The sequence below is a fragment of the Bacillus rossius genome, chromosome 13 (assembly GCF_032445375.1).
Source record: "Bacillus rossius redtenbacheri isolate Brsri chromosome 13, Brsri_v3, whole genome shotgun sequence".
NCBI classification, from domain to species: Eukaryota; Metazoa; Arthropoda; class Insecta; order Phasmatodea; family Bacillidae; genus Bacillus; species Bacillus rossius.
The window spans coordinates 9,730,008-9,757,599 of NC_086340.1; the positions used below are offsets into that span (position 1 = coordinate 9,730,008).

The following is a 27,592-nucleotide window of genomic DNA, read 5'->3' on the forward strand; positions in this document are numbered from 1 at the left end:
TGTATGGATACAAAGGAGTGAAATGAAATCTACTATTTAATTGATAAATTTACTATTATTTGCATTCATTCATTCAAATATGTTTATTACTTTAACGAAGAGATTATTTTAACTATAAATTTTATACATGTTTGCTATTTAACTTCTTTCAATCTGTGTTATTCTGTTAAGGATATGACGATGATAGGAAAAGTAGGAAACGAATGGGAGTGTTTCAAGTTTAATGTGCCTCGAAAAAGTAAAATCGATGGTTGTTCCAATCGAGTGGAAGAGAGATAGATGCGGCGCAAGCGTACAATTATCGTAACGGGACAATGTGCGTAACGGGACACTTTTTCGTGCGTGCAGCCGGCGTTCATCGATTTATTAGACGTTTTCACGTCAAAAAATATGGTAAAATTTAGTTTCGGTTACTGCTTTCATGAAGAAAATTTTAGCACACTATACACTAAAAGTAAAAGTTACTATAACAATTCTCCTTAGCTTTGCGACATAATCTTGAAGAGAGCGGGTAGGTAGGTAGGTATGTGTTTAGGGGGAATATTTTCTCCAGGCCACTGCCCCTGACAACCAGGCAGGTAGGCAAGCCGCGGTACTCCGGTGTCGGGCGGGAAAAGAGGGTGATATCTTCTGCCCCGCAGCAGAAACCTATGTTACTAAATACCTGATGACTCACTCCCTCTGCTAGATGTCTGGAAAGCCTTGTACACGGGGGAGTAGTTCAGGGAACCATTTCACAAAGTTAAAAGTCTTGTTGTTAACAATATTAATAAAAAAACTAAGCTCTGGTAATCATAAGTTTTTTTACGAACAACATTTCACGCAGATTTTCAAAAGTTGTCATGAAAAAGTGGGTAACAGTTTCAGCTGTGTGTGACAAGTGTAGTTGGTAAAATTGTGAAAACTAGGTTGTGTTTACGTAACCATACTTTTAAGTAACAATATTAGGCTACATTACATACTTGTAACACACAAATTTTGGCTATATAAACTAATTTTGTTAATATACGAACAAGTTATTTTTTAAGTTGCTACATGAATATTTTATGTCTTTATTTGACTGTATTACTTTATTTTAACTTAGTAGAAGGACCAGACCACACCATCTTTCTACCAGAATTATTAGTAAACTTGTAACTGTAACTTAAGTATGTATATTTATGGTAGGTATAATATTAATAGTAACCCAGGCAGCCAATTCTAATGGCTGCCATAAATATTGTTGGAAAAAAAAAATTCCGTATACTTATGACGCTGGGTATTATTATTTTTTTTAATAATTCTACTTTAAATTTCGTGTCAAGAGTTTTTTTTCGTATTGTATGTAAGTGTATTTCAACATGAGAACGTTAATTTGCCAGTTGACGAGGTTACATGTAATTAAATAAATAAAATGAAGTAAAATTACATGAAAAAAACATCAAAAGAACCCATTTATAACGAAATAAATATACTTTAATAAAAACGAATTTCAATGATTAAATGCATGATTTGTAACGAAACAAATCAAAGGAAAGGACTGAAATGTGTGGTAATGTTTCCTAATTGTACATTTTAATGTGAAATAACCGACATAATCTTAAACGATACAAATGGAAATGAAATACATGTCTTTGGCGAGCACTGAAAGACTCGTTTCCAATTTTTTTCTTCTTAATATTCGCCTTATATTTCACCTTTTTTTTGTAGTATGCAATAAATTAGCCGGCCCATCGTGCGCCCCCCCCCCCCTCCCAGGTCCGTCGCTGGAATGCCGGGTATTGGTCAAAGAGAGGGGTGGGGGGAGAGGACGGACCTACCTGACGGCGGGGTTAATTAACGGTCCAAAGGACAGACACCAGGGTCGCTCTCTGCAGCCCGTATCTGCCCCAGGGGGCATCAGACAAGCAAGCCCCGGACTACAGGAGCCTCCCCGCCTAGGGATGTGCGAAACCTTTTATCAACACATCGATATATCGGCACTTCGATACATCGCTCTGAATCATATCGATACCGATAAAATATCGGCCTGAAACTATCGATATTTTCGATATATCGGTCTATTGTGGATCACCTAGTTTGTTTCATCTGGTGCATAAGTCGCGTAATTACTTGGTCTTGCGAACTCGATGGCATCTTTACCGACTTCAACGACGAACTTGATGGACGTTGTTGTTGCATCGTCTACGGGAACCCTGACGTCTGCGACGACGAAGCAGGTGCAGATCCCGTGTTTTACTAATGTTTTACTTATTATAAAATTTTTATTTACGTACCAGTTGTATCGATTTTTGATATTATGATATAAAGAAATTGCCTAATACACGTTTAGCCTTTTCTAGCAAAAAATGAATACAGTTAAAATTGTATTTATTTATTTCAGCTTTCGAAGCCGTACCGTCAGAACAACGAACAAAAATTTGCTCCGTCACTGAAAAGGCTGAAGACGAATATAAAATAAGTATTTTTTCTTGACATTTGTCCACCTGTCTGCTTCTTCGTCACCAGCCCACTGCCCATGCACGGCAGTCGATCTGTCACCGAGACACGCAAGTTATATTTCACGTGCCTTCGCTTTGATATCTTATGATAATTACCCGGAGTCATTAATTCAGAAAGAGAGCTTTAAGAGGCCCGCCTCGTCAGGGGTGTATGAGTGTCGGCGAGGCGGGATGATAAGCGCGACGCTCGCTGGTGCTTCTAGCGCGGTGTCTCCTCTGGACTGGCGCGCAGTCTTCTCGTCGTGCACAGGATAACTGTGAAATTTGAGCGGTGACCGTAACATTATATGGCTGAGAAATGAAGATAAAGGTGTTATGCAAGCCCCTTAAGTGCTTTCAAGAATCTGTACTGATTGTTTTATGCCTAAAAATTACTCTGAAAACACGCGTTTTAGGTATTTTAACGCTTCTAAAAATACAGTTTAAAAACTTAATCCGAACTTAAAAGTACTTTTCGGCCCTCAGCGAACTCTTAAATGCTATTCGTAAATAGGCCCCACTCGGATATCTTGAGTAGTTTTGAAATCGCGTTGTTTTTCCTGAAGCTCTGCACACCGTATGTGTGCCCAGGTAGGCGGGACCCTTAAAGCACCAACATTATGATAATATGTCATTTTCGAATTTTACACGTTCCACAAAAAAAAAATTAAATCATCATTGAAGTCGAAACTAGTTAAAATTCTGTGTAAATCGTTGGTTAGCGGGGTTTTCACGCCAGGCTTAAAGCAACGGTATCTATTCCAGGTTGCAATGGGCTCCGAACCACCGGGTAAACGGAATAGATGCTCACAACCCGCTGACACTCGCCACACGGGCGCTACGCGTTTAAGGCCCCTGCCTACCCACACACGCGGTGTGCAGGGCTGCAGTATAAAAACCCACGCGATTCGGAAAACTGGTCAAGATATCCGGGTGAGGTCTGTTCACGATAAACATTTTAAGAATACTCCGAGAGTGACAGGTTAGTTCTTTCCCCGTGTTTCATTTCGAAACTGTATTTTCAGGAAGAGTGGAAAAATGGATGAAATGCGTGATTCCAGAATAATCTTTAGACGTGGCCTGCCCGTTGAAGATTAATGGAAGCACCTGAGCGCTTTGCGCTTTGCATTACACCTTAATCTTGGTTTCTCCGCCGTGTAATGTCACGGTCGCCGCTCAGATGTCATAGTTGTCTTGCGCACGACGAGACGACCGCGCGCCGGTTCAAAGCCTTGCGCTTAAGGGCGACACCGCGCTGGAAGCTCCAGCGAGCGTCGCACCTATCACCGACACAGGCACGCCCCTGCTAGAGACGTCCTCCAACCGACGGCGGGAAGCCTAAGATGTACATCAAGTTCCGTTCCTGCCCGAACACGCCCGAATATTTACCTTCGGCCAACCTCGGGTTTATTTATATATTTATATTTCTCTGTTTATTTTAATGTAGCTATACTAACCTAACTAACAGTCCATAGTGTTTTTAAAGTGTTTTAATGTAGCTAACCCAACCGACCACTTTTAATATTTGAATTAATTTTTCCTGCGCAAAAATGAAACAAATCCCGAGGTTGGCCGAAGGTGAATATTCGGGCGTGTTCGGGCAGGGACAGAGCTTGATGGATAGCTTAGGCTTCTCGCCGACGGCGCGCCAGTAAACACGGACATCTTAGCGACGCCGCGGGGTTCGGCCAAGCTGACAGTCGCAGGATCGATAGTGACGTGTCTCTCTCTCTCTCTTTCTCTCCTCGGCTTGACCGCAGCTAAACAGCGTGTCTCATCACTCTGTTGTGCTCGCTTTGATGGCCGTTTACTCCCTTTTTCTAGTGCATGAGTTCTCTGCCATTAGCTCTTTCCTTGTTTCGGGAGTTTTCTGTTGCCAGATGTATGCAATAGAGCACAAAAGTTTTAGACACAACTTTATAATGTAATGCATTTTTTAACGTATCCTAAACATTGTTTTTTATAAATAATAAAATGTATATATATATATATTTTTTTTAATTTTGGGAATACATAATTTTTGCTGTGTCTTATCAAGGACATTATCTGATAGGCTTAGTACGTTACTAAAGACGCCATCTTGTTTTAAAACGTTTTTGTTTTTATTTATTATGTTGGCTTATTTTGTATCGTGAAGTTAAGGCATCTCACCTTGTCTTCCACTTAAACCACTTTACTGTTTTACAAAGGTCATACAAATTGTTAATAAAACAAAACTAAGTAAACCTAAATAAAAATCATGAAAAAATTAAAATAAATTTACTAATACAATCCAAACTAAATGAAAAATTAATAGCAAGTATAAAAATATTTACTTATAATATAAAACATTAAAAATGCTGAAAGTGTGTTAACGTAGGCTATGAAATATTAAATACATTAAAACAAGTACAATTTTTACAGACACTAATACAAACCGCACACCCGGAAACAGATACAAATGAGCCGAACTTCGCCTTAATAAATCTCATAATTAAATACCACAGGTCATTCTATTCCGTGAAATATAAGAGGATGCGAATGATTGCTGAGTCATGTCAGGAATTTATTTGAGAAGTTAATTACAGGCTGTTCAAACAACAGCGAGAGCTGTTCCACGAACGTTATAGATGGCCGAATTGATTCCGCGTCCGTTGAACTCGCATCCGCGGGTACGGATTCCGTGAATAATTGCCCGGCGGTGCTATGGAAGGTCTGTTATCCGGAGACTAGGTTTGTAAAACTTGAATTCAGGATGGTTTAATTTCATCGCGCGGCGGTGCCGCGTTCTCAGAAGAATGAATCGATTCATTCACGGACGTTGGCGTGAGAACCACGCGCTTTGGCAGGGCATTCCGTTTCGTGAACGCAAAACATCACACCGAGAGACTAACTTTGTGTGTGTGGTTAGTGTTGATAAATATAATTTTTAGTTAATTCTTGAAAAAAAAAAAAAGGTCGGTCTCGTAAAACAAAATTTTTAAATGTAAAATTAATTTCTAGTTTTATTTTTTATTAAATCTTTCGAGGAGAAAAAATATATTCGAGTAATTAATATCAGTTACTGTTTTTTTTTTAAAAATGTTATTGGTGACTAAAAGTGCTTTTCTGTACTATGAACGTGCTGTTCGTAACTTCTATGCAATTTATTTTCACCCTCATATGTGGTGAAAAGCAAGGCTGAGAAGAATAATTACTTGGTGCCTTTCTAAAGCTTACTTGTTTTTTTAATGGGAATTTTTTAAGAGTACGCATCAAAAGTTCCAGTAAAACGCAGCAGAAGTTATTATGTAGCCTAATAGCACTTATTCACAAGCTTGCTATTATGCTTGAAATTTTTTCGATAACATTATTTTTTAACTGTACAAATAATCCCAATATAAAAGAAACATATCAACACAGCGATGCAATTCACATAAACTTATTACAAACTAGACTTAAAAAGGTGTTGGCAGTGTTAAATCTGTTTTCAGAGAACTGTCGACTGAATTAAGCGGAAGAGAGTTAAATGTTGCGGTAATAATTTACCGTAACTTAAAAGAAGCTTTTCACCGCTTGATGTAGCACACAGTAAATTTTCTTTTGTGACAACTCACCTCGTGTGTAAGTGATAAACGCAGGGAAATCTTTTTAACACGCCCGGGGGTTATGATGCGTAGCGACGTATTCCTCAACGGGCAAATTTCACATACGCTTAGGAGCAAACACGCATTCATAACCGGGAATGTTGGATTATCCAGTCCGAGGGATTTTTGATAAAGAAATGACGTTTTAACATTACAAATCAAGAGCATATCCAGCTTGAAACGGAACTCAGCCTCTTTTATGGGGGAATTTATTTATTTAGTTTTTAATTTTAGCCAACAGACTCTCTCCTAAATACTTTGGCACTATACAAGTACAAAAAAACAGAAAAATGTATATAATAGAAGACAATTAAATAAATGTTTAGGATCCCAGAAATATCAAGAAACTAACGGTAATTTACTTAAATAATGTTGGTAAAAATAATGCTTAGCAACTGTAAAGTTAATGCGTTATAATATTTTGGCCAAAGTTACAAGGGTAGCTACACTTCTGTAATAAATATATAAGACACAGTTTATCATTTTTTATAAGGGGATCAACAAGTTTACAAAAATTATTAGTATAAGAAATACATCGCATGTACATACATGTTTGATGACCTTGGTGATGTGGGTGTAACGTATCTGTAGCACGGGTTTATGGCGCCTTACTATAATAAACAACAAAAGGAGCACATAATTTTTTAACAATTTGTTTTAGCTTTAGTTTGTGAAGATTAGTTACAACTCGTATCTCCTCGTTTGCTAAAAAAAAAAATTGATGACGAATGATTAGCATGGTTAAACCATTGGCTTCTTAGCCAAGTTTTAATATTCAATTAATAAGGAATAACACAATTTATTAAAAAAAAAATTACTTTTAACATTGTTTAGTATTTTTTCAGAAATTTCTTGTTCATAAAATTTTTTTCTGTGTCTCCTACGCCCTTGCTACAAATCATTCATGCGATCAAAAACATACATGACATTAATCAAAAATAACTTTTGCAATTCATACATCTATTTTCTGGAGGAATCTATGCATGCTCACAATCTAATAAATAGAAAGTGAACGTGGTGTTAACTCAAATTATAGCTAGGGATTTTTCTAACATTTTCCATATTTTACACGATAGCCTACGGTGAAGATGTTCTCCCTGCAATTCCATTATTGAAATTTTTTTAATCTCCAGTTGATTTGGTAGATGATTATAGGTTCAGCACAACGTAAATAAAATCCATAACAATGCGTTATTATTAAATGTCTAATTTAAATAACGCGAATGTAATTAAAATTTCAGCGTGTAAAATAAATGTTTTCATTTCATCGAATAAACAATAAACATGAACATTTCTGGAGATTAATTTTCTTGGGAATTTTCTTGTCATCGAAGCGAGGTCGTAAAAGACTATAAAACACGACATATACCACGTATGTCGAGGGAGGAGTCAGTGGTTGTCTACAGTAAGGAACCGTCTCAGGATTGCCTGTAATGTTTTCAGGAAACTTCGGCAAACCAATATCATAATGGCATTATCGGTAAATCTAACTCCGGGACCTCTGAAATTTTAGTCCAGTGTATTGCCAATTTATTTTCAATTTCAATAATAAAAAGTTTGGCTCATTGGTAATTTTTTAAAAATAATTATTGGTTTACTATTCACAAAGTTGAAATAAAATATATATATACATATTGACCCGATTAAGTGACAGGGTTGCTGTAATAATTTTAAAACACTCAGTTTTAATAAACATTCCCTACCCGGGGATGGAACTCGAAACCCCTCGAAATGGAATCGGGCGTGAATTGAACTGCGCCTAAACTTTACCACGTTGATTCATCGGAATCTCTAAGTTTTTCAAAAACTACAACTAAATAAGTATGTGAACTGATAGAGATATTATTTGTTTTATTCTCTCTCTCTCTCTCTCTAGCTTTTATGCGTTCCACTTAACTTTTCACACGTTTTTATGAGTTTTTATATTTTGGTATTTGTTTATAGGGTTATCCATATAGTAAAGATTCAGCTGTTTTATCAAATACATTTCAAACACAATAAGCGTCCCGACAGATTCCATGCCGCAAAACGTTATGAAGTTATACGTTATCTTCTCTGTGTCGTAATTTTCTTTGTGTCCTTTTGTGTTAATGTTTCTTGGTATATAAGTTTGTTGAATTATCATTTGTTGGGTCTGTAGTTGGCATCAGGGTAAAAGTGGTTGAAATCCTAACCATCATTTCAGTTATAGTTTATTTAAAGAATGTTCCATATTTACTATGCTCGTTTTTACTATTATCACGACTTATATTTTAACTGCTGGATCTATGTTGTTTCCTAGTTCCGTAGTGTGAGTTTTACTCAGTTTCGCCATGTATATTTATTTTAAATTTTTGTAGATTCGCGTTATGCGGTGGGAAAAAGTTCATTTGAATTAACACGATGGTGAAATGCCATTTTGAAAGGTTTACAGTAATTTGAAACTACGTGTTTTTGACGTAGTCGGGCATTCCTGGGCTTTTTTTTTGTACGGTTGTTCGCGCCATTTAAAAATCTTTTAAATAAAATAAACAACGTAAATATTGAGCTTTCGTTTTATGACGAGGCGTTCCGTTCTAATGTTTTCTTGAACCGCGTGGCGGTAATTCGAAGAAAAGAGCCGTGAATGCGCCATAAAAAAAAATGTCGTTAACTTTCGGTGGGGGTTGGACCATTGGATCCTCGCATGCGGGACTTGAAGAGACGAGCCCGGGGGCCTATCTGCGTGTGGCACGTGACGGTGGCAATCACAGACTCTCCCCGCCGCTGCGGCCCGCGCGACAGGGCGTGTCTCGTAACTCACTTCCCGAAGGCAATTAAAAGAATAAACGGCTCCACTCTTAAAAGTACGTTTCACCCTCTTTCCCCTCCCTCACCCTCGCACAGAAGCAATGTCCAACCCCCTTCCCTTCTTCGCTGTTTGGCCACGCCCGTCCCGCAAAGTAGCTAAATTACTTTGCTCGTTAACTCCCACCCCCCGTCCTTTTACCCCTCTTCCTCCCTTTTCCGCTTCTTTCCCAACGGCCAGCTATTGAGGCGACCCACAAACACTCGCGGCAAGAGGCAATGAAGAACGTTTAATGAAGTTTCTCAGCTATGGATGGCATTCCTTGGCCTCGTTACTATCGACAGAAAAAAGAAATACACTGAACGATACAGCGCTATTAAACTATAAAAAATAACTTTCTTTGCTACACTAAATGTTTTTTTTGTTGCCACAAAAATACAACCATGTTTAAGTATTTAATCATGAGTCACTGCGTGGATATGTCGCTGCAAAATTTTTTTTTTCTTTGACATTTACATTTAAAGTAAAAGCTAGCGTGTAATATTTTAAAAAATAGTGCAACTACGTTCATTGTGACATAATTACCTAAACATGCTATAAAGAAAAACATATGTTGAAAGTTAAATTAAAGTACTATTTATGTTAAAATTAATCAAATAAAACGAAAAAAAGTACCAATAAATAGAATATCGTTAATTTAATGTTACATTTATTTGCAATTTTCCTTGGTACCTGGCTTCGCATGGGTGGATAAATTTTTTTAACAAAGCAAGATTTTATAAGACTCACTATCATATACTAATATCTCAATAATGTCAGGTTTTATCCAATACGGTTCACTTTATGTGTATAATTTAAATTTTGTTGTAATAATTATTAAATTGTTCTTAGAGTATGGTTTTAAAAATTACGAGCGTGTAACGTTAGTACGGAAAACCAGCTTTGAATTTTGTGTCCAACCGTGAGAATACATGCGACAGGACTTCCAACAGCAAAGAGTATATCATTTTGGTATGTTTTCACGATTTTATTGGAAATAATATTTTAATAAAAAAACTATTATGCTGTCAGTAAAATATTTTTTCCCAGCTTTTTACAGCTAATCCTGCAAAATGTATATTTTTTTTATTACCTGTTACTTCACACCTCATATTTTTTGTGCCATTCATTAAATGAAATAACCATGTTTTACAATAAATTATGTCATTAAACGATATGCATGTTAAAGCACAGGATACAGAAGTGTATATCGGCAGTATGAGATCCTGCCGCTGAATGAACATTTTTATACTAGTTATATTTAATTGTTAAGAATCAGGGAAGCAAAATAGTTAACAAAGAGTCAAATGTTAACAAAATACAAATTTGTAAGTTACAGCTTGTTTAATTTTCTGGTTCTGGAATTTGTGTTAAATATTAAAGTCTGCTACAACCACCGAAATGTGAAGGCTGCACCTATAAACATTTGCAATGGCCCATAAATGCTACCGAACTTGAAATGCATCAATAAAGAAAATGTTCACTGAAATCGACCTGTCTTTTAACACGTGTATTTTTTTTTGTTTACAAAGCATTGCTATTCGTGGCAAGAATCTTCTCGAATGCTCGGCCCATACGGAAGCAGAGACTCTGAGGATTTAATACAAAACACATTTTTTTTTAAGGAGGGAAATCTTTTTTGTATGTATGGGCTGAGGATCACTGTTGGTAACTGTGCCCTACATACGTGCCTGGTGCTTCAAAGGGAAAGGGATGTCGAGATGAATGAAAAGCGAGCGACGGGTATGGGCAGCGAAGGGAGAAAAAAGAAGAGCGTTATTGGCTGTAGGGACTGCGGTACCGGTGGCATACAAAACGTTTTTTTTTTTTTTTCCTGTTCTGGAACCTCCCCAACTTCCCACTTGAATGCCTATGCATTGCACGACTCTTTTTTTTTTTTAACTTTTGTAAAACTTGTTGCAAATGTGATTTACATTTGGAACAGACTTACAAACGATCTCTTTTCAATCTGAGGCCGCTGAAAAAAAAAAAAAAAAAAACACCTGAGCCAGTCATTCAGTGTTCGCCATAGATGTGTAGCATACAACCTCTGTAACGAGCAAAAATCTCGTGTTCTCATGTTGCAAATAAACTTACAAAACGAAAATTGTACATGCTATTTAACGAAGAAATATTTAAAAATAATGCCGAGCGAGATAAATAAATAAATAAATAAATAAATATATATATATATATATACACGCAAATTGTGTTTTCAACTACATTTCTGGACGCGAATCACACGTGGTTGCCGCACCCGCCGCTAGAATTCGTTGTCGGGGCAGCTCCGTCGGCCTTTGAATCATTTTATTAGCACTCCGAAATTTTAAACTATATAATTGAACTGCTCCGATAAAAGCGAAAAAAAGGGTTGAAAAAAATTACTATCCTCGGCTTTTAAACCTGATTTTCGACAAGGAATTTTATTAAACTATTGCTCATATTGTTTTAATTCATTGAGGAGTTAGTAACTTTAAAGTTTCCCTTTGGCTTTGGGAACTTCCGTTCGCGCCATCGGCCACAGATGGCAGCACGTGGTTACTCAGTTACTTTCCATGCGATTTCCGTTCAATTCAAGAAATTACTCCTCCCACATGCTACATACCTAGAGCTAAGGTGCTACACATCAAAAAGTCTGCAGTTTTTATTTAAATGAAAAAAAATGTAAATTTTATTTAGTATAGGAAGGGGTCATGGTGGTTAAGTGTTTGGATTATTCGCTCCTTTTCTTCCCTGTGCGATCAATCCTGGATTTTTTGAAAGTGGAAAACGAAGGATGGGTTTTCTCGGGGTACTCCAGTTTTCCGCACCCTTGAATTCCTTAATTACTCCACTCACATCTCACCACTCTTAATTTTCTCTAACGATACCGAAATCATTGAGACGGTAAGCCCATTCATTAGTTTTATATTACTTATTTAATATGGACCAAAATTTTGCGCTTCTATTTTTAAAATATTAAGTTTGTTATTAATAAATATATATTTTTTGTTACATGATTTATTAAAATAGTTCCTAGAACCATTCAACGGTTTAATCATTTCGTGCGTAAAGTTTCAGATAAAAATACTTGTTACATACATTTTAAAATATTTTGCACTTTAGTGAGAACAAAAGAAACTTTTTTTATCTTGTTAGTATCGTGGTGTGTTTGCTTTCAATTAACGTGCGAATTAACCATGCAAATCGTTACGTCACCGGCCATCACAAATTAATCAAACAGTATTTTTTTTTGTAATTCTTTTTGAGTACATCATTAAAATTCAATTGATTGTTCAATGATACAAACAGGCCTCGTATACGGTTGCTATCCACCAAGCGGGGATAGCACAGATGCATGTGGCTTTAATTGGGCCGTGATTGGTAACAGTGATCTAAGTGCGCAAATATAAATACTGATATGTATTGCATCTTTTGTACTTCCAGCAGGGTGCGTTTTAGTTGAGCGAAACTGATACAAGAAACAACTGCTTACTAGAAGACAGCAATCACACAATTTTTTATTACGGTAGTGCTTGCAAATGATCTATAATCACGTTTCATGATTTCGGAGGTGGGATCACTATTGCTGAATGCCGTCTTAACTGACATGTTTTGAAACATAACAGCTTTGAGCTTAATGCAAGACTTTTTAGCACACACAGTAAAAAAAACATTGTAACTGAAGTATTTTTTTCTAAAAGCGCAAATGTTTGTAAATTTACAAGTTTTTTGTACTAATGCGGTACTTCTGTAAGCGCTCATACCGTGGTCAATGGTCGCGGGAAGTTGCCCCTAATACCGATAGATGGCACTTAAATGTTAAATACGATCTAGACAACTTTTTCATAAATTCTTTTGTGTATCTTGTATATTAAATTTTGACTAAATTAAAAAAAATATATACATTAAAGCATTTGTAAAAATTAATGGCTGTGGTGTTTATAATGCGAGTTTTAATGACACGATGCAGTCATGTCTATTTGTTTTGTTTGCCGCGCGGTTTGAAACTGCATGTTTACAAAGCCCGTCGCGCTGTTGTGGTGCCAGAATAGTGTGTTTTTGTGATTAAAGCTGTGTTTGAATTAAATGTGCTTTGTGACAGGAAAATTCCTCGTGCTTCAGAAAATGTAGCATGATACCAAATCAAAAACATGTTATATTGCAGCAAACAAAATTTACGTGGGTGGCATTTTTTATTATTTTTCTTTATTTCACATCATTTTCACGTATGTTTTTATATGCGAAATTTTCGAAAAATGAAAGAAAAAAAAATCCACATAAGCGCAGAGAAAAGAAAGACCTAATTACATATTAGTGAAATAATTTTAATTAAATCATCCAGCCCTAGATTGATTGGATTTTATTACATTTGAAATTGAATTATAACTAATTTGTTTATTCAGGACGAATAGCTACCATTTTGTAAGCAATTATAATACAATCAGCAGCGACGCCTGACACCGCTGTCCAATTGGTCTTGTGGCATTTGGAGCGGCTGCAAAGAACAGTATTTTAATCGGTAATGTCGTCAGCCGTAGCGATGGCACGGCCATGGAATAATAATAATAAAAAAAAGAAGGCACGTATTCAAATGAGTGTCAGAACGTGGGCTACCGCGACGAACGGGGGTGGATTGGTTGGTTGCTTTGGTGGTATAGTGGTGGGGGGGCTGGGGGGGGGGGGAGATGGGTGGATGAGGGTTCGGCTTATGACTTTCTGCTTCGCCCGGCATAAATATTCAACAAGTGGCGGCACAAAGTCGCCAACTCACGTCGGGAATTCGCTCGCGATATTGAAATTTCTCGGTCGTCAATGCTACGACTGGAATAATCTCGCAGGAAAGCGTTCAGCTCGGTAAAGCTTTCATCGCGTTACAATTTATTAAGTTTCTGTATCTTACCAGCATGCTTAAGCAACAATTTTTTTCATCCACACTTAAAATAAAATATTTAAATTGCGCAGTTTACATCCACTGTGCTCCTCTTTGCTTCCAATTTATTGTTATGTGTGTTTCGTATACTACGCGATAAATTAAAAAAAGTAAGCTTTTTATTTCCCAAACAAGTAGAGTGCTTTTTGAGTTAACTGTGTGTGTTATTAAAACTTCAGGTGTTCTCCCATTAAATTTTACGTACGCTAATGTTGACTTCGATTTGCCATCGAAAAAGAAATGAATTACAATTTTTTTAGTGATAGTTCGCACATGAGTTGTGTGCTACTATATAAATGAAAATTTGACGTTTTCATTAAATCAAAACACCCATATTTTCGTTCCAATGCACTAGATTTTTCGTTTCAACTGACAAAAGGAATGTAACTTCAGTACAAATTATTTTAAATCATAATCACAATAAAGAGCTGTATCTAGGTTTAGCTCAGAAATAAATAACACATACCAAAATATTTTAATACTATACTACCCACAGTACATATGTTATAAAAATTTAAATTTACATAATAATAATAATGTAGTGTATATTAAATATTTTACAAACACAATTGGAAATTATATTATATGCTCTAAAATTGTTTTGTTTGTGGCTCTATCATCCCTTATTTTGTTTTTACAGTTTTTTACCTTCAACAAGGAAGCATATCTACAATGAAGAATTTGAAGGCTGAAGAAATCTTCACAGATTAAGATATTACGCTGGAAGAATACGTTTCCGAGGAAATACATGTTGTTGAGTGTTCACATCTTACTGGAGTTGTGGCGAGCATTTAGTGTGGTACATATGACTTTTTATTTGAGGTGAGGGGGTAATATAGATTTGCCCTTGTTCTTATTTGACTCATCAGTTGTTCCATAAGTGTTTATTTGTTTACCCACGTAATATGAAATATAAGAATTTATTTATCGATGTTCGTTTGTGTTATTATTATGCAGGTTTATTTGTGATACAAACACTTCTCTGGAAAATTTTATCGATTTTAGTTATTTGTAAACATAGAATTTCATAAGATAATTTTGTGTAACAATTTGTTCGTCAATAAGGAAATGCTCCTATTATTATTGTATGTCGCTACAAAAGCTTCCAAGAACAAACAGTAAAATTTGTTGGTGTTTGTAATAAACTAAAGGCAATGGGTTGACACGGATACTCAGCACTGACTTTTGCGTTCATTTCGAGTAGATTTAGGTATAGAAGTTTATTGTGCCAAAAAATAACATGGTTTCGTAGCACGGTGGTGGCTAAGTAACAGCAGCAAATACTAAAGATATGATTGTTTATGTGATTTGAAAGTTAACCTTGCATAAAAATGATCATAGTGAATATTTTGAATGACATGCACAGGTTTTAAATAAGTGCTCGAAAAAATATTGTACCAAAATGATGATTAATTTATATTTTTCGAGCGTAAAATTAAAAATAATTCTTCATTTATGTGCACTTGCTTCAGTAGTCAAATGGTTCGCAGTTTTCTCGCACCGGTATATTCCAGAGATCCGCTTGATAAATTCACCTTTACTTCTCGACGAGATGGCCTTGCAGCCTTGCGAGGAGCGCTGGAACAGTGCGACGCTGGGCTTCGGTGTGACCTTGAAGCACCTGGTGCTGCTGCTGCTGCGGCAGCCTTGGTCGGGCGGCTGCGTAACCTTAAAGCGACTGACGTCATTACGAGAGATTTTGTTGGGCGGCTACACGACGTTGAAGCGCCTAATGTCACAGCGGGAGGTGTGGTTGGAAAGATGTGCCACCTTGAAGCATATGACATTACTGCGGGAGCTGTGGTTGGGCGGCTACGCGACCTTGAAGCGCCTGACGTCACAGTGGGAGCTGTGGTTGGGTGGCTACGCGACCTTGAATCGCCTGACGTCACTGCGGGAGCTGTGGTTGGGCGGCTACGCGAACTTCAAGCGCCTCACAGCACTGCGGGAGCTGTGGTTGGGCGGCTACGTGACCTTGAAGCGCCTGACGTCACAGCGGGAGCTGTGGTTGGGCGGCTACACAACCTTGAAGCGCCTCACAGCACTGCGGGAGCTGTGGTTGGGCGGCTACGCGACCTTGAAGCGCCTGACGTCACAGCGGGAGCTGTGGTTGGGTGGCTACGCGAACTTCAAGCTCCTGACGTCACAGCGGGAGCTGTGGTTGGGCGGCTACACGACCTTGAAGCGCCTCACAGCACTGCGGGAGCTGTGGTTGGGCGGCTACGCGACCTTGAAGCGCCTGACGTCACAGCGGGAGCTGTGGTTGGGTGGCTACGCGACCTTGAAGCGCCTGACGTCACAGCGGGAGCGGTGGTTGGGCGGCTACACGACCTTGAAGCGCCTCACGGCACCGCACAAGCCGTGGTTGGTCGGGCGCGCGACCTTGAAGAGCGCGCCGGCGCTGCTGCTGGCCTTGCTGGCGGCCTCGACGCCGGCGGCGGCCCTCGGCTCGGGCACGGTGCGGCTGGCGGTGATCGCCCCGGAGGACCCGAGCCACGAGCAGTCCCTGTACCGCGTGCTCCCCGCCGTCGAGCTGGCCGTGCACAAGGTCACCGACCCGGCGCACGGGACGCTGCCCGGCTGGGACATCCGGGTGGACCACCGCGACTCCAACTGCTCCTCCACGTACGGTCCACTCGCCGCCTTCGAGTTCTACAACAACAAGAGCGCAAGTGCGTTCACCACACGCTGCCAAGTAGGCTAGAGACCGGTACTGCGCAGCTCCAAGCCAACAACACAGGCGGGAATGCGATCAATAACCCGTGTAACCAAATTTGGTCTTCTCGTCGTGCATAGGACGACTATGAGATTCAAGCCGGTAACCTTAATATTATATGGCAGGGAAATGAAGATCAAGGTGTAATTAAAGACACTCGAGTTCTTTTAAGAATCTGTGCTGGGTGTTTAGTGTCTAAAAATAACTCCGAAAACACGTTTTTTTTTTAGCCACTTAAATTCTTCTAAAAGCCCAGTTTGAGAACTGAATTCGGAAGAAGATCTACGCACCCGCCTTCAACATATCTTTAATTGATTTTTCGTGAACAGACGTAACTAGGATGTCTTGAGAAATTTTCAAATCGCGTTTCACAAAATTCTTGGAGCTGTGCTGTAATGATCTTTAACGTATTTGTTGTTACTCTGTTTTGTTGAACCTAATCTGGGGTCACTATTAGATTGGATTCAATTTATGAAATTCATCCAAGCCTGAAGTACAGTATCAATGCCCCAAATGACCAAATTTCCATAATTATGTTGGGAACATTCGCTTCTACGCAGGACTTCTACCGACTAGTCGTCCATAGATTCTGATAGTCACTTGAGTTAATTATAATTTTGAATTTATGTTGGGCTATATTGACTACAGATACTTTATTGGTAACAGCCAAATAGGTTTACCATAAACGCGTAGTAATATATGTTTCTTGTCTCCTGTGTCATTGTTTCCACCCATAATTTAATGACAGAATGACTCAAACATTAAGGACAGAAATGTTACTTGTTGCAGGAATATATTTTAAAAATTGGGAATTAGAGTTAATATACAAGATAATTTGAATGTAAATTAGAAGCGTGCAATTATCATAGCTATAAGATAACTAGTGCTTAAACGTTTAACTTCTACGTATGTATTTACTCTCTTAAAATATTAATTTCTACGTAATTTTTTTGGCTCAACATGTATATAAATACAATTTCTTCTAATTATTTGGGCAATAATATGGAACAATAACATTGTATTTAAGTAGCCATTTCACAACACAGATTTATTTAGACAAAATTAAATACACAGAAAATGAAATTTAAGATGTATTATACAAAATATTCAATCGGTAACTATTAGCTGCTTAACATTAAAATATTTTTTATGTGAAATTCCAACAATAATAAATATCTACTAATTTTTAAAATACTTTTAAATTTGTAAAAAATAAATAAATTTGTAAAATATTTAATTTAATATTCACAATAAAACAGCAAGCCGAAGGATATTCAAAAAGTAAACGTATTTCTGATTACGGATTTTTTCAATAACGAATGTTGAGAACCATTAAATGCGATAGAATATATATTTTAAAAGAATGTACCTATTTATAGGTCAGAAAACTGACACTTAACAATAATTTACCACACTTAACAGGTACTGAAATTATTTTGAATGGAGATTGTCGTTTTGGAAATAACTTTTTTTACTAATCAAGAAATGAATTTATGGATTTGGCTACTTATTAATTTCTATTAATATATTTCTTTAAGGATTGATATCCGATTAATTTTGATTATTTTCCCTGAAAATTGCTTACTCAATTGAAATAACAGAAACTTTAGTAAATTCCTACCTTTATCGGTGAAAAATGAGAGCTTATTAATGTGTGAAAAAAAACATGTAATCATTAAAACCTAATACACGTTGCCGTTTTAACAGTTTTTAATAGTTAATACTTTTAAGAAATATAAATGTATAAAAATATAAAAATATATTGTAATATCATTCTTATACAGTAAGTTTAAAAATTAAACCATTGCAGTGGTTGCGCATTCGTTGATGGCAGATTTAAGTTTCTTCGTATCTCTTAGTTTGTTTACGCTAACTGCTGTTATTTTTACAAAGTTTGATTATTTGGTTTGGAAACAATGGCAGAAGGAGGTTTTTTTTAAATAGCTTTGGTTTATTCGTTAATAATAGTTTATTTAATTGTTGGAAACGTATGAAGTTGAAATCTAGTGACTCAATATGTCTTTCTCAGATTTGGAAAACGGTGAAAGGACTAACAAGTATAAGATAAACTTTTTTTGGAGCATATTGAAAAATTGTGTATAGTTAGTTGTTTTTTTTAAATGTGTAACTGTAGGTAGTTTTGTATTTGAAGCTGTTGTGACAAGTTTACTGTGAACTCTCTATATGCAACCATCCATGCGAAGTTTATAATAAAATATATTAATAATTTTTAAATTCATATAGCGTACAAAGCATGTATTATGAAATAAGTTTTCACCTAGGCTGCATCAAGTCTATTCTCCTAAAACTGCAAACAAATTTAAAATTTATTATACTTTTTTTCAAATTACGAAGGAAAGCAACTAAATGAATAAAAACCATAGCCTATTATACCTTTGTTTTCTAAACACAACCATGTACTGGTCACTTAATTTTGTTCATCTTATAAACAACTATTCGTGCGAGAGACTGTCCAGCTGAGGCGCCATGCGCGTTAAAAGTGAAACTTCACACATAAAAGGACGGGAAATTTGCAGGGTACATAAATATTTAAAAAAAAAAAAAAAAAAATACGGTTGTGTGTAAAGTCGGTTTACGGACGATAGTTTAACGTGACGTCATAACAAAACATTGATGAAATGATTGCATACTTTTATGAATAAAATTGAATCCTTTTTAGTGAATTATCACTATTTTGTATGGTTACAAAGAAGGAGTGAAATGAAATTACAATTTAATTGATAAATTTACTTTTATTTGCACTCATTAATTCAAATATGTTTATTACTTTAACGAACAGATTATTTTAACTATAACTTTTCTACATGTTTGCTATTTAACTTCTTCCAATCTGTGTTATTCTGTTAAGGATAGGACGATGATAGGAAAAGTAGGAAACGAATGGGAGTGTTTCAAGTTTAATGTGCCTCGAAAAAGTCAAATCGATGGTTGTTCCAATAGAGTGGAAGAGAGATAGATGCGGCGCAAGCGTACAATGAGCGTAACGGGACACAGCGTAACGGGACACTTTTTCGTGCGTGCAGCAGGCGTTCATCGATTTATTAGACATCACATCAAAAAAAAAAAAAAGGAGACGTGTGCATGTATTAAAGCGGACAGGCGAATGTATGTGTATGCGAGTGTGAATGAACGTGTCCAAGTGAACTAGTGCCCCAGTATACAATTTGACAATCACACTAATGCTCAAGTAATGTAGTGCACTGCTATGCAAACACTCCATCGAGCGCTTCTGACTGCCATCTGTATTTTTGGCAAGTAGGTTATTTGATAGCCAGAATATGATACATAAATACGGGTTCGCACTGTTTAGTCACCTTCTGAGCTTTTTAGTTTTTTGTTTCGCTCTGATGACGTTGAAATTTCACTACAAAAAAAAATGGAAACGAGCATTTCAGTACTCGCCAGAGATGTGTAACTTCTAACCTCGTTCACGTAGAATTTAAAAAAAAATAACGCCGAGTGTCATAAATTTACACAAATTGTGTTTTCAGCTACATTTCTCGACGCGTATCACACTTAGTTTCCTAATCCACCACTAGGATTCGCTGCCTGTAGCAGCGATCGGATATTTTGATTATTAAACAGAAATTTTAAAATTATATAATAAAACGGCTCCGATAAAATCGAAAAAAAAAGACGTGACAAAAAAAAAATCAACTAAAAACCCGGCTTTGGACCTGATTTTCGAAAAAGAAATTTAATTAAAATACCGCCTATCTTGTCGAAATTCATTAAACAGTTAATATCATAAAGTATCACTTTGGCTTTGTGAACTTTGGTTTTTCGCAATTCGCCACAGATGGCAGCACCGTGGTTACTCATTTCTAGGGACCGGGAAAATTCGCGGTTTCAATGACCTGCATAGTTCTACGTACACTCGGTCAAATGCCACCCGTTCATCGGCTGCTGTCTTGTGAGACGTCCCAGCGTAGCCAGCCTGTGATTCGATAAAGCTTTGGTCAGGTGTTTCTCATTGGCCCAGAGTCATCCAGGTGAACTGTGAACCAATAGCAGAAGCAGCACTGAGGTATAACTATTTGTATTTTAGCCAATCGCGAAATGAATTCGCGAATTTTTCCGGTCTCTACCCATTTCCGTCCCATGCGACCGAGAGGGTTGGGTTTGTTGCACATCGACGAATCAAAAGGCCGAGTTCGCCGGCTGTGTCGCTTGCTCAGAAGGCGTCCCGAGAGTTGTAGTCGCTTGTAAAACGTCTGCTTGGGTAGGGGGGTGGGAGAGAGAAGGGGCGCGGGAAGCGAAGAGTAGGGATTGGGGCTTGAGGGCCCCGGCCGGCAGATGTGGGCACAACAGCCAATTAGCGGCGACTCCACGTAAACACGCAGCGACGGGGGCCGTGCAGCTGTCCCGTGGTTAAGGCCCTTCCCTCCAGGGGTGTCTTCGTGTTGGTGAGGCGGGATGGCAAGTGCGACACTCTCTGGTGTGTGTAGCGCAGTCTTCTCGTCGCTAACTATGAGATTTGAGCGGTAAATATTTCATTATACAGGTTGTCCATAAAAGTTATTTTTTCAACAGTTTAATTTAGGCTATTTACAAAAAATCATACGTGAAATTGAAGGTAAACTAACCTAGTTTTTTTTTCTTACAAATGTTCCATTTCAACACCTTTAGTTAAACGGCACACATCCAACCTGAAGTCCAATTAATTCTTCCCACACTTTGGTTAACACGTCCGGAGTAATGGAAGCAATAGCCTCTTCAATTCTGAGTCTCAACACCTGGCAAGCCATTAGGTAGCGATGGAACTAGACACTCCAAAGCTCCAAAGGGAACAATCCCATGGCGTTATGTCAGGCGAACGCGAAGGTCAGAGAAAAAAAGAGTTCTGTCGCCTAGGTAATTACGACCAATCCAACGGTCAGGGACTTCGACGTCTAACCACTCTCGTACAAAGAGATTACAATTGGGGAAAGCTAGTAGAAACTGAAATCACAGATTCACTCGTAAGCAAATCGCAGAACAAAAAATTGCTTTTGGCTCAGGAGTCGCCATCTTGCCAGTGCACTCATCCAAATGTCTGTCGGGATCTTTTGCAACCGTGAGTAGCAGGCTCTGGAATAAATTAGACCAAGCGACAAGGCAAACAAAAAATCTAGCATCCTTTAAGCACAGGCTGAAAAAACATCTTTGTAACAACTGCTTACCATGACCACTTCACTGCTACCCTACTGCTTGATTCTGTGTGTGAATGTGCGAGTGACTGGTTTTAATGTAGTAGCACCTAATGTTTTTTTTCTTTTTTTTTCGGTTTTGATACTTTTTGCTGTATGTTTAATTACTTTCCTTTTTATGTATGTCTATGCTTAGTTTTTAATTACTTTATAATTAGTTATGGTTGAATCTTTTGTAATAGTTAATATTTGAACATTAAGTTAAAATTTTAATTTGTTCTCTTAATATTTAGTCTATATCATGCTTAGTTTTTAATATTCAAATCTTTGATGTAATTGCAGAAAAGTGGTTAAGTGTAAGAGAAGGCGTACCGCCTTAACGTCGCCACCAAATAAAGACGATAAACAAGCGAGAAAACAACAAAACAATACTCGCGCATGCGCTTATCTAAAACTCTTTTAGTTACTCTTTAATTGTGGCCTTGAACCGACAGTCTACAACGCTTACAGCTGATACAATTAAAATTCATAACTGAGAATTTCTTTTATGAACATACTGAATACAGGATAAATTAAGATAGTAGTAGGCTATATTGCAAGTCCGTTGAGTGCTTTCAATAATCTGTACCGGCGATTTCGTGCCTCAAATTTATTCTGATAACGAACGTTTCAACAATTTTTTTTTGCTCTCTTAGAAATACAGCTTGAAAACGAAATTTCGGAAACAGAATTGCTCATCCGCCCTCAGCGTTTTCTTAATTTTTTATTTTTGTCAAACAGGCCCCATCCGGATATCTCGAGCAGTTTTCAAACTCTGTGGTTGCTTCTGAAGCTTTGCTTACCGCATGCGTCCCTGGGTAGGCAGGGGCCTTAAAGCTGGTCGTTCTTCGAAGAACTTCTCCTCGTACACTGCGCCGGTTCGTATCGGCGCGGTACAGAGTCAAAGTGACAGAGGTGTCCGCTTTCCGGAAAAGTCAGCGAAGATCAGGGAAAATGTAATGGAAGTTGGAATTGGTCGTGGGAAGTAAAGTTTTTTGACGTGACAACGTCTAATAAATCGATGAACGCCGGCTGCACGCACGAATAAGTGTCCGTTACGCACATTTTCCCGTTACGCTTTGTCCCGTTACGCTCATTGTACGCTTGCGCCGCATCTATCTCTCTTCCACTCGATTGGAACAACCATCGATTTGACTTTTTTTCGAGGCACATTAAACTTGAAACACTCCCATTCGTTTCCTACTTTTCCTATCATCGTCCTATCCTTAACAGAATAACACAGATTGGAAGAAGTTAAATAGCAAACATGTAGAAAAGTTATAGTTAAAATAATCTGTTCGTTAAAGTAATAAACATATTTGAATTAATGAGTGCAAATAAAAGTAAATTTATCAATTAAATTGTAATTTCATTTCACTCCTTCTTTGTAACCATACAAAATAGTGATAATTCACTAAAAAGGATTCAATTTTATTCATAAAAGTATGCAATCATTTCATCAATGTTTTGTTATGACGTCACGTTAAACTATCGTCCGTAAACTGACTTTATAGACAAACGAATTTTTTTTTATTTATTTACAATATTTTATTAGCATCCGGAAGAAGTTTTTGAAAATCCCTAATTGAATAATTTGAGGGTAAATTTTCATGCTCCAGCCGGCCATCGCCCAGACCGTGAAATTATTTTGTTTGTTTTGAAATAAAGAAGGCGGAGAAAGAACTAGGCCTTAAGAGGATGGTGGAAGCTGGATTTTCTTTACTAAGTCAGAGAAATTTTAAAATTTGTTCAGTGAAGGCGAAGGAAAATATTGTGAAATTTATTTCGGATTTGTCTGGACATTTTTTATTGTAAAAAAATGGGTGCGTGTACTTGTGTACGCACGTTGAAAGTTATATACTTACTTGGCGTAATAAAAAAACAGAACTTTAGTTTTGTATGCAAATAATGAATATAAAAAAATAATAAAATGACTGGAGCGATATTATAACTACGGTTTGTAAAGTATAAATTCAAATCAAATTAAATAAATAATTAAAACTCATTTTTCAGTATTAATATAAATACGTTTTTGAAAGTAATTATTTCATTTAGTAAAGTAATTGTGGTCAGTTTGAACTAATAATAAAAACCAATTAAAATACCGAATATATTATTATTCAATAATATTAAATTTTTATTATATATTATTATATAATGTAATAATTTATAATGCAAATAAATAATACATACGGGAATATTACCTTACAAACACTCCCGTGTAAACGGCCAGGAGACTACTAAACCTTTCACAGACACTCCCTGCCAGCGACAATGGAAGCTTACAAGCAAACTGACATCGTAATACGTACGGGAACATTACCTTACTTAAATAAATGCACTTGAGAAAGTTTATAAACACATTTTATATCACTTATATTCACAATAAATAAATGTTTTTAACGATATGGACCATTATTAAACATAATTCACTAAAGCTTATGATTTAAAAACACATATAATTTTTATTTGTTTGTAGTCTTTTTTTGTATGTATCATTTTTTCCAACCTGTGTAAATTTCGTTTAATGGGGCGCGCGCATCGTAAAAATTCACTCACATATTTTTTTTCTTAACGCGGCTAAAGAAGTATAACTAAAATAGGGTTATTTTCAGTCGGGCATTTAAAAAATATGAAATTAAATTATGAATTAATTACGTGATTTTAAAAGAGACAGGGACACGCTGACGAACGATGCAGTTCTGTTTTCTTCAGTTACGTTTAATAAATACATTTATTTTAATGAAATTGAATATTAACTGTTTTATTTTATTTTATTATTTAACCGATAACGGTGTATATTATGATTTCTGAAAAGTTTTTTTTGAGACTGCAAAATAAAATATAAATAAAAAAACGAATACATACACAAAGAAAAAAGACCCACAAAGAGCAGGGAGTGATCACGGAAAGAATAAGATTCACTAAACCCTCGATCAGAACCGAACTTATCAAAAGTTCGCCACTTGATCGTGAAACTTTTCGGTAGGAATAAAAATTAATATTTCGCGAGAATTCATGCACTTTAACGATATTAGAATAGTTAAATTGTCTCATGAGATAACCTAACAAACATTATATAATAATTATTATTTCATAGACGTGCGAAAACCCACACTATCGCAAACAGAAAATAAGAACCAAATTTTGCTAGAATTTTTTTTTGTAAAAGACTTGTTGTAAGTAATTTTTGACGTGACATCTTCTAATAAATCGATGAACGCAGGCTGCACGCACGAAAAAGTGTCCCGTAACGCACATTGTCTGGTTACGCTGTGTCCCGTTACGCTCATTGTACGCTTGCGCCGCATCTACCTCTCTTCCACTCGATTGGAACAACCATCGATTTGACTTTTTCGAGGCACATTAAACTTGAGACACTCCCATTCGTTTCCTACTTTTCCTATCATCGTCCTATCCTTAACAGAATAACACAGATTGGAAGAAGTTAAATATCAAACATGTATAAAAGTTATAGTTAAAATAATCTGTTCGTTAAAGTAATAAACATATTTGAATTAGATAATGAGTGCAAATAAAAGCAAATTTATCAATTAAATTGTAGATTTCATTTCACTCCTTCTTTGTATCCATACAAAATAGTGATAATTAAATAAAATTATTCAATTTTATTCATAAAAGTATGCAATCATTTCATCAATGTTTTTTTATGACGCTGCCACGTTAAACTATCGTCCGTAAACCGACTTTACAGACAACCAATTTTTTTTTCTTAAGTGAATGTGGGGCCGCCACGTGCCACGGAAGTGAAACATTACACCACAGTAATACACTTGAACGATAAAAATGAGCAATAAAATACACAACACAACACAGTCACGTAGCTGTACGAGATGTGACGTTGGGAGAAGGCCCGCGCCTTTTTTTGTCGCCGTGTTTTCAGCAGCGAATCAGCAGGGCGAGTGGCGAGTGTCGACACCGTAACGAGAAATGCAGCACTGCAGCGTCGTTTCACAAACGCTGGCCCGAGAGTGAGGAGTGGGGCACTCAATATAATTCCTTCCCTTACCCCTCCCCCCATCATCCGAGCGTTGTACTTTTTTTTTACTACTAGCTATTGATGAATCACAGTTTCGACTTACCCTACCGACTGTTAAGAAGTTTTACTTCAAATTAAAAAAAAAATTGGTTGTCTGTAAAGTCGGTTTACGGACGATAGTTTAACGTGACAACGTCATAACAAAACATTGATGAAATGATTACATACTTTTATAAATAAAATTGAATCATTTTTATTTTAATAATAAAAGAATAAATACTTGAAATTATACTAGTAATCAGATTTTTAAAATGCAAGAATAATTAACCTTTATTGCCGAAATTGTTGTTGTAATAAGCGATGAAAACCACATTAACTTTTCACTTCACTTTATAAACAGTCGACGAAACGGTTCACGTGTAGATGTCAGTTGTGTGCTGCCTCTGTCTTTATTCTCCTCGGACGCATAGGCCAATCGAGTGGAAGAGAGATAGATGCGGCGCAAGCGTACAATGAGCGTAACGGAACACCACTAACGGAACAATGTGCGTAACGGGACACCGCGTAACGGAACAATGTGCGTTTCGGGACACTTTTTGGTGCGTGCATCTGGCGTTCATCGATTTATTAGACGTCACGTCAGAAAAAAGTAAAGGGGATGCATGAACGCTGATTATTCAGGCATCTGATTCGATCTCGGTGAATCTTAGTTTTTTTTTTAAAAAATATGATCACAGTTTTTTGACGGCGTGCTGTCGCGTGACGTCTGTGCGGTCAGTACAATCTCCAGCGCTGCTGAGAACTGGGTCCTTCTCTACGCAGCTTCAGACGAGTCGTCATTAGTCAGTTCGTAATTGAAGCGTTGTCTCCAATTACCCTCAATTGAACCGAAATGAAAAACGGCTTAGTGGTGTCCTCCCCTCTCAACCCTCTCCCCCTCTCCGGCTATTTATACCCAAAACTCGTGGCTTGGTCCAGCAGGAAGTGTTAGTCGCTATTTCGGACTGCACACTGTTGTACGTTATGAAAAATGCTGCATTTTTGTATCATTAATAATATGAAAAAAAAAAATGATATTTTTCATTGTACGGCATTTGGTAGGAGTAATGTCGTGAATGTAACGGAAGTCGAATAAACGGAAATGTGTAACCACGGCGGCGAAATCGTCAAGATGGCGGACCCACGCGTAGCAACATAAACCCGTATATAGTCACTTTCGTAAACATTAGGGAACATATCAAACGTATAGGTGTGCAAAATTGAACTTTATGATGTTGAAACTTCCCTGGAGTATATTTGATGGAAGAAAAAAAAAAATAGTCATAGAAAATAGTAAAAATTAGTTAGAAAACTGGCATTTCAATGATCGTAATACATTTATTCTCCTCGCAAAATCCCAATAGACTCGGTAGCACAGCCATAGAATCGCGGGCTTGTAATTCTCAAGAGTGAATTTTTGACGTGGTTCAAACCTCTTCACCGGAAAAAAAAAATAAAATTATTTACTGCTTAGTGGGCTATTTAATGCCGCTAGTTTAATATGTGAGTTTTAGAAATGAAACTTTACAATAATGTTACTAGTGGATTTTAGCTTCTGAAACTCTAAAGATATCTTCACTTATTTGAGGCGCGTGCTGCTTTTTCTCCCCTTGCTTCGTTAAAATGTTTGTCATTTATTATAACGTACATATTCTGTTTACTTTTAATGTTTCGAGATAATAGTACGACAGCAGGTTTTACGTGAACACGAGAATTCTCTTGTATGATGAGACTTTCTAATGCGTATTCAAATATTTATGGGGATGTAAACATTTTCCCCCTCTCTTTCTGCCTCAAAGAAGGGACTTTGAGGGAACCGTCGCTACCGTTCGGGCCTACCATCTCTGTGGCGGGGAGGAAAAGTGG

The 27,592-nt window shown here is 37.1% G+C and overlaps 1 protein-coding gene across 1 annotated transcript in view; it reads left to right on the forward strand.

The window, feature by feature from the left end:
• The first annotated feature begins 15,334 nt into the window (after window positions 1-15,334).
• The window catches only part of LOC134538593 (atrial natriuretic peptide receptor 1-like), a 302,281-nt gene continuing 290,023 nt past the window's right edge, over window positions 15,335-27,592 (forward strand). Inside the window, exons 1-2 of the mRNA XM_063380019.1 lie at window positions 15,335-15,445; window positions 15,524-16,454. Of these exons, the coding sequence (XP_063236089.1) occupies window positions 15,335-15,445; window positions 15,524-16,454 (1,042 nt within the window). The remainder of the gene's footprint in view (window positions 15,446-15,523; window positions 16,455-27,592) is intronic.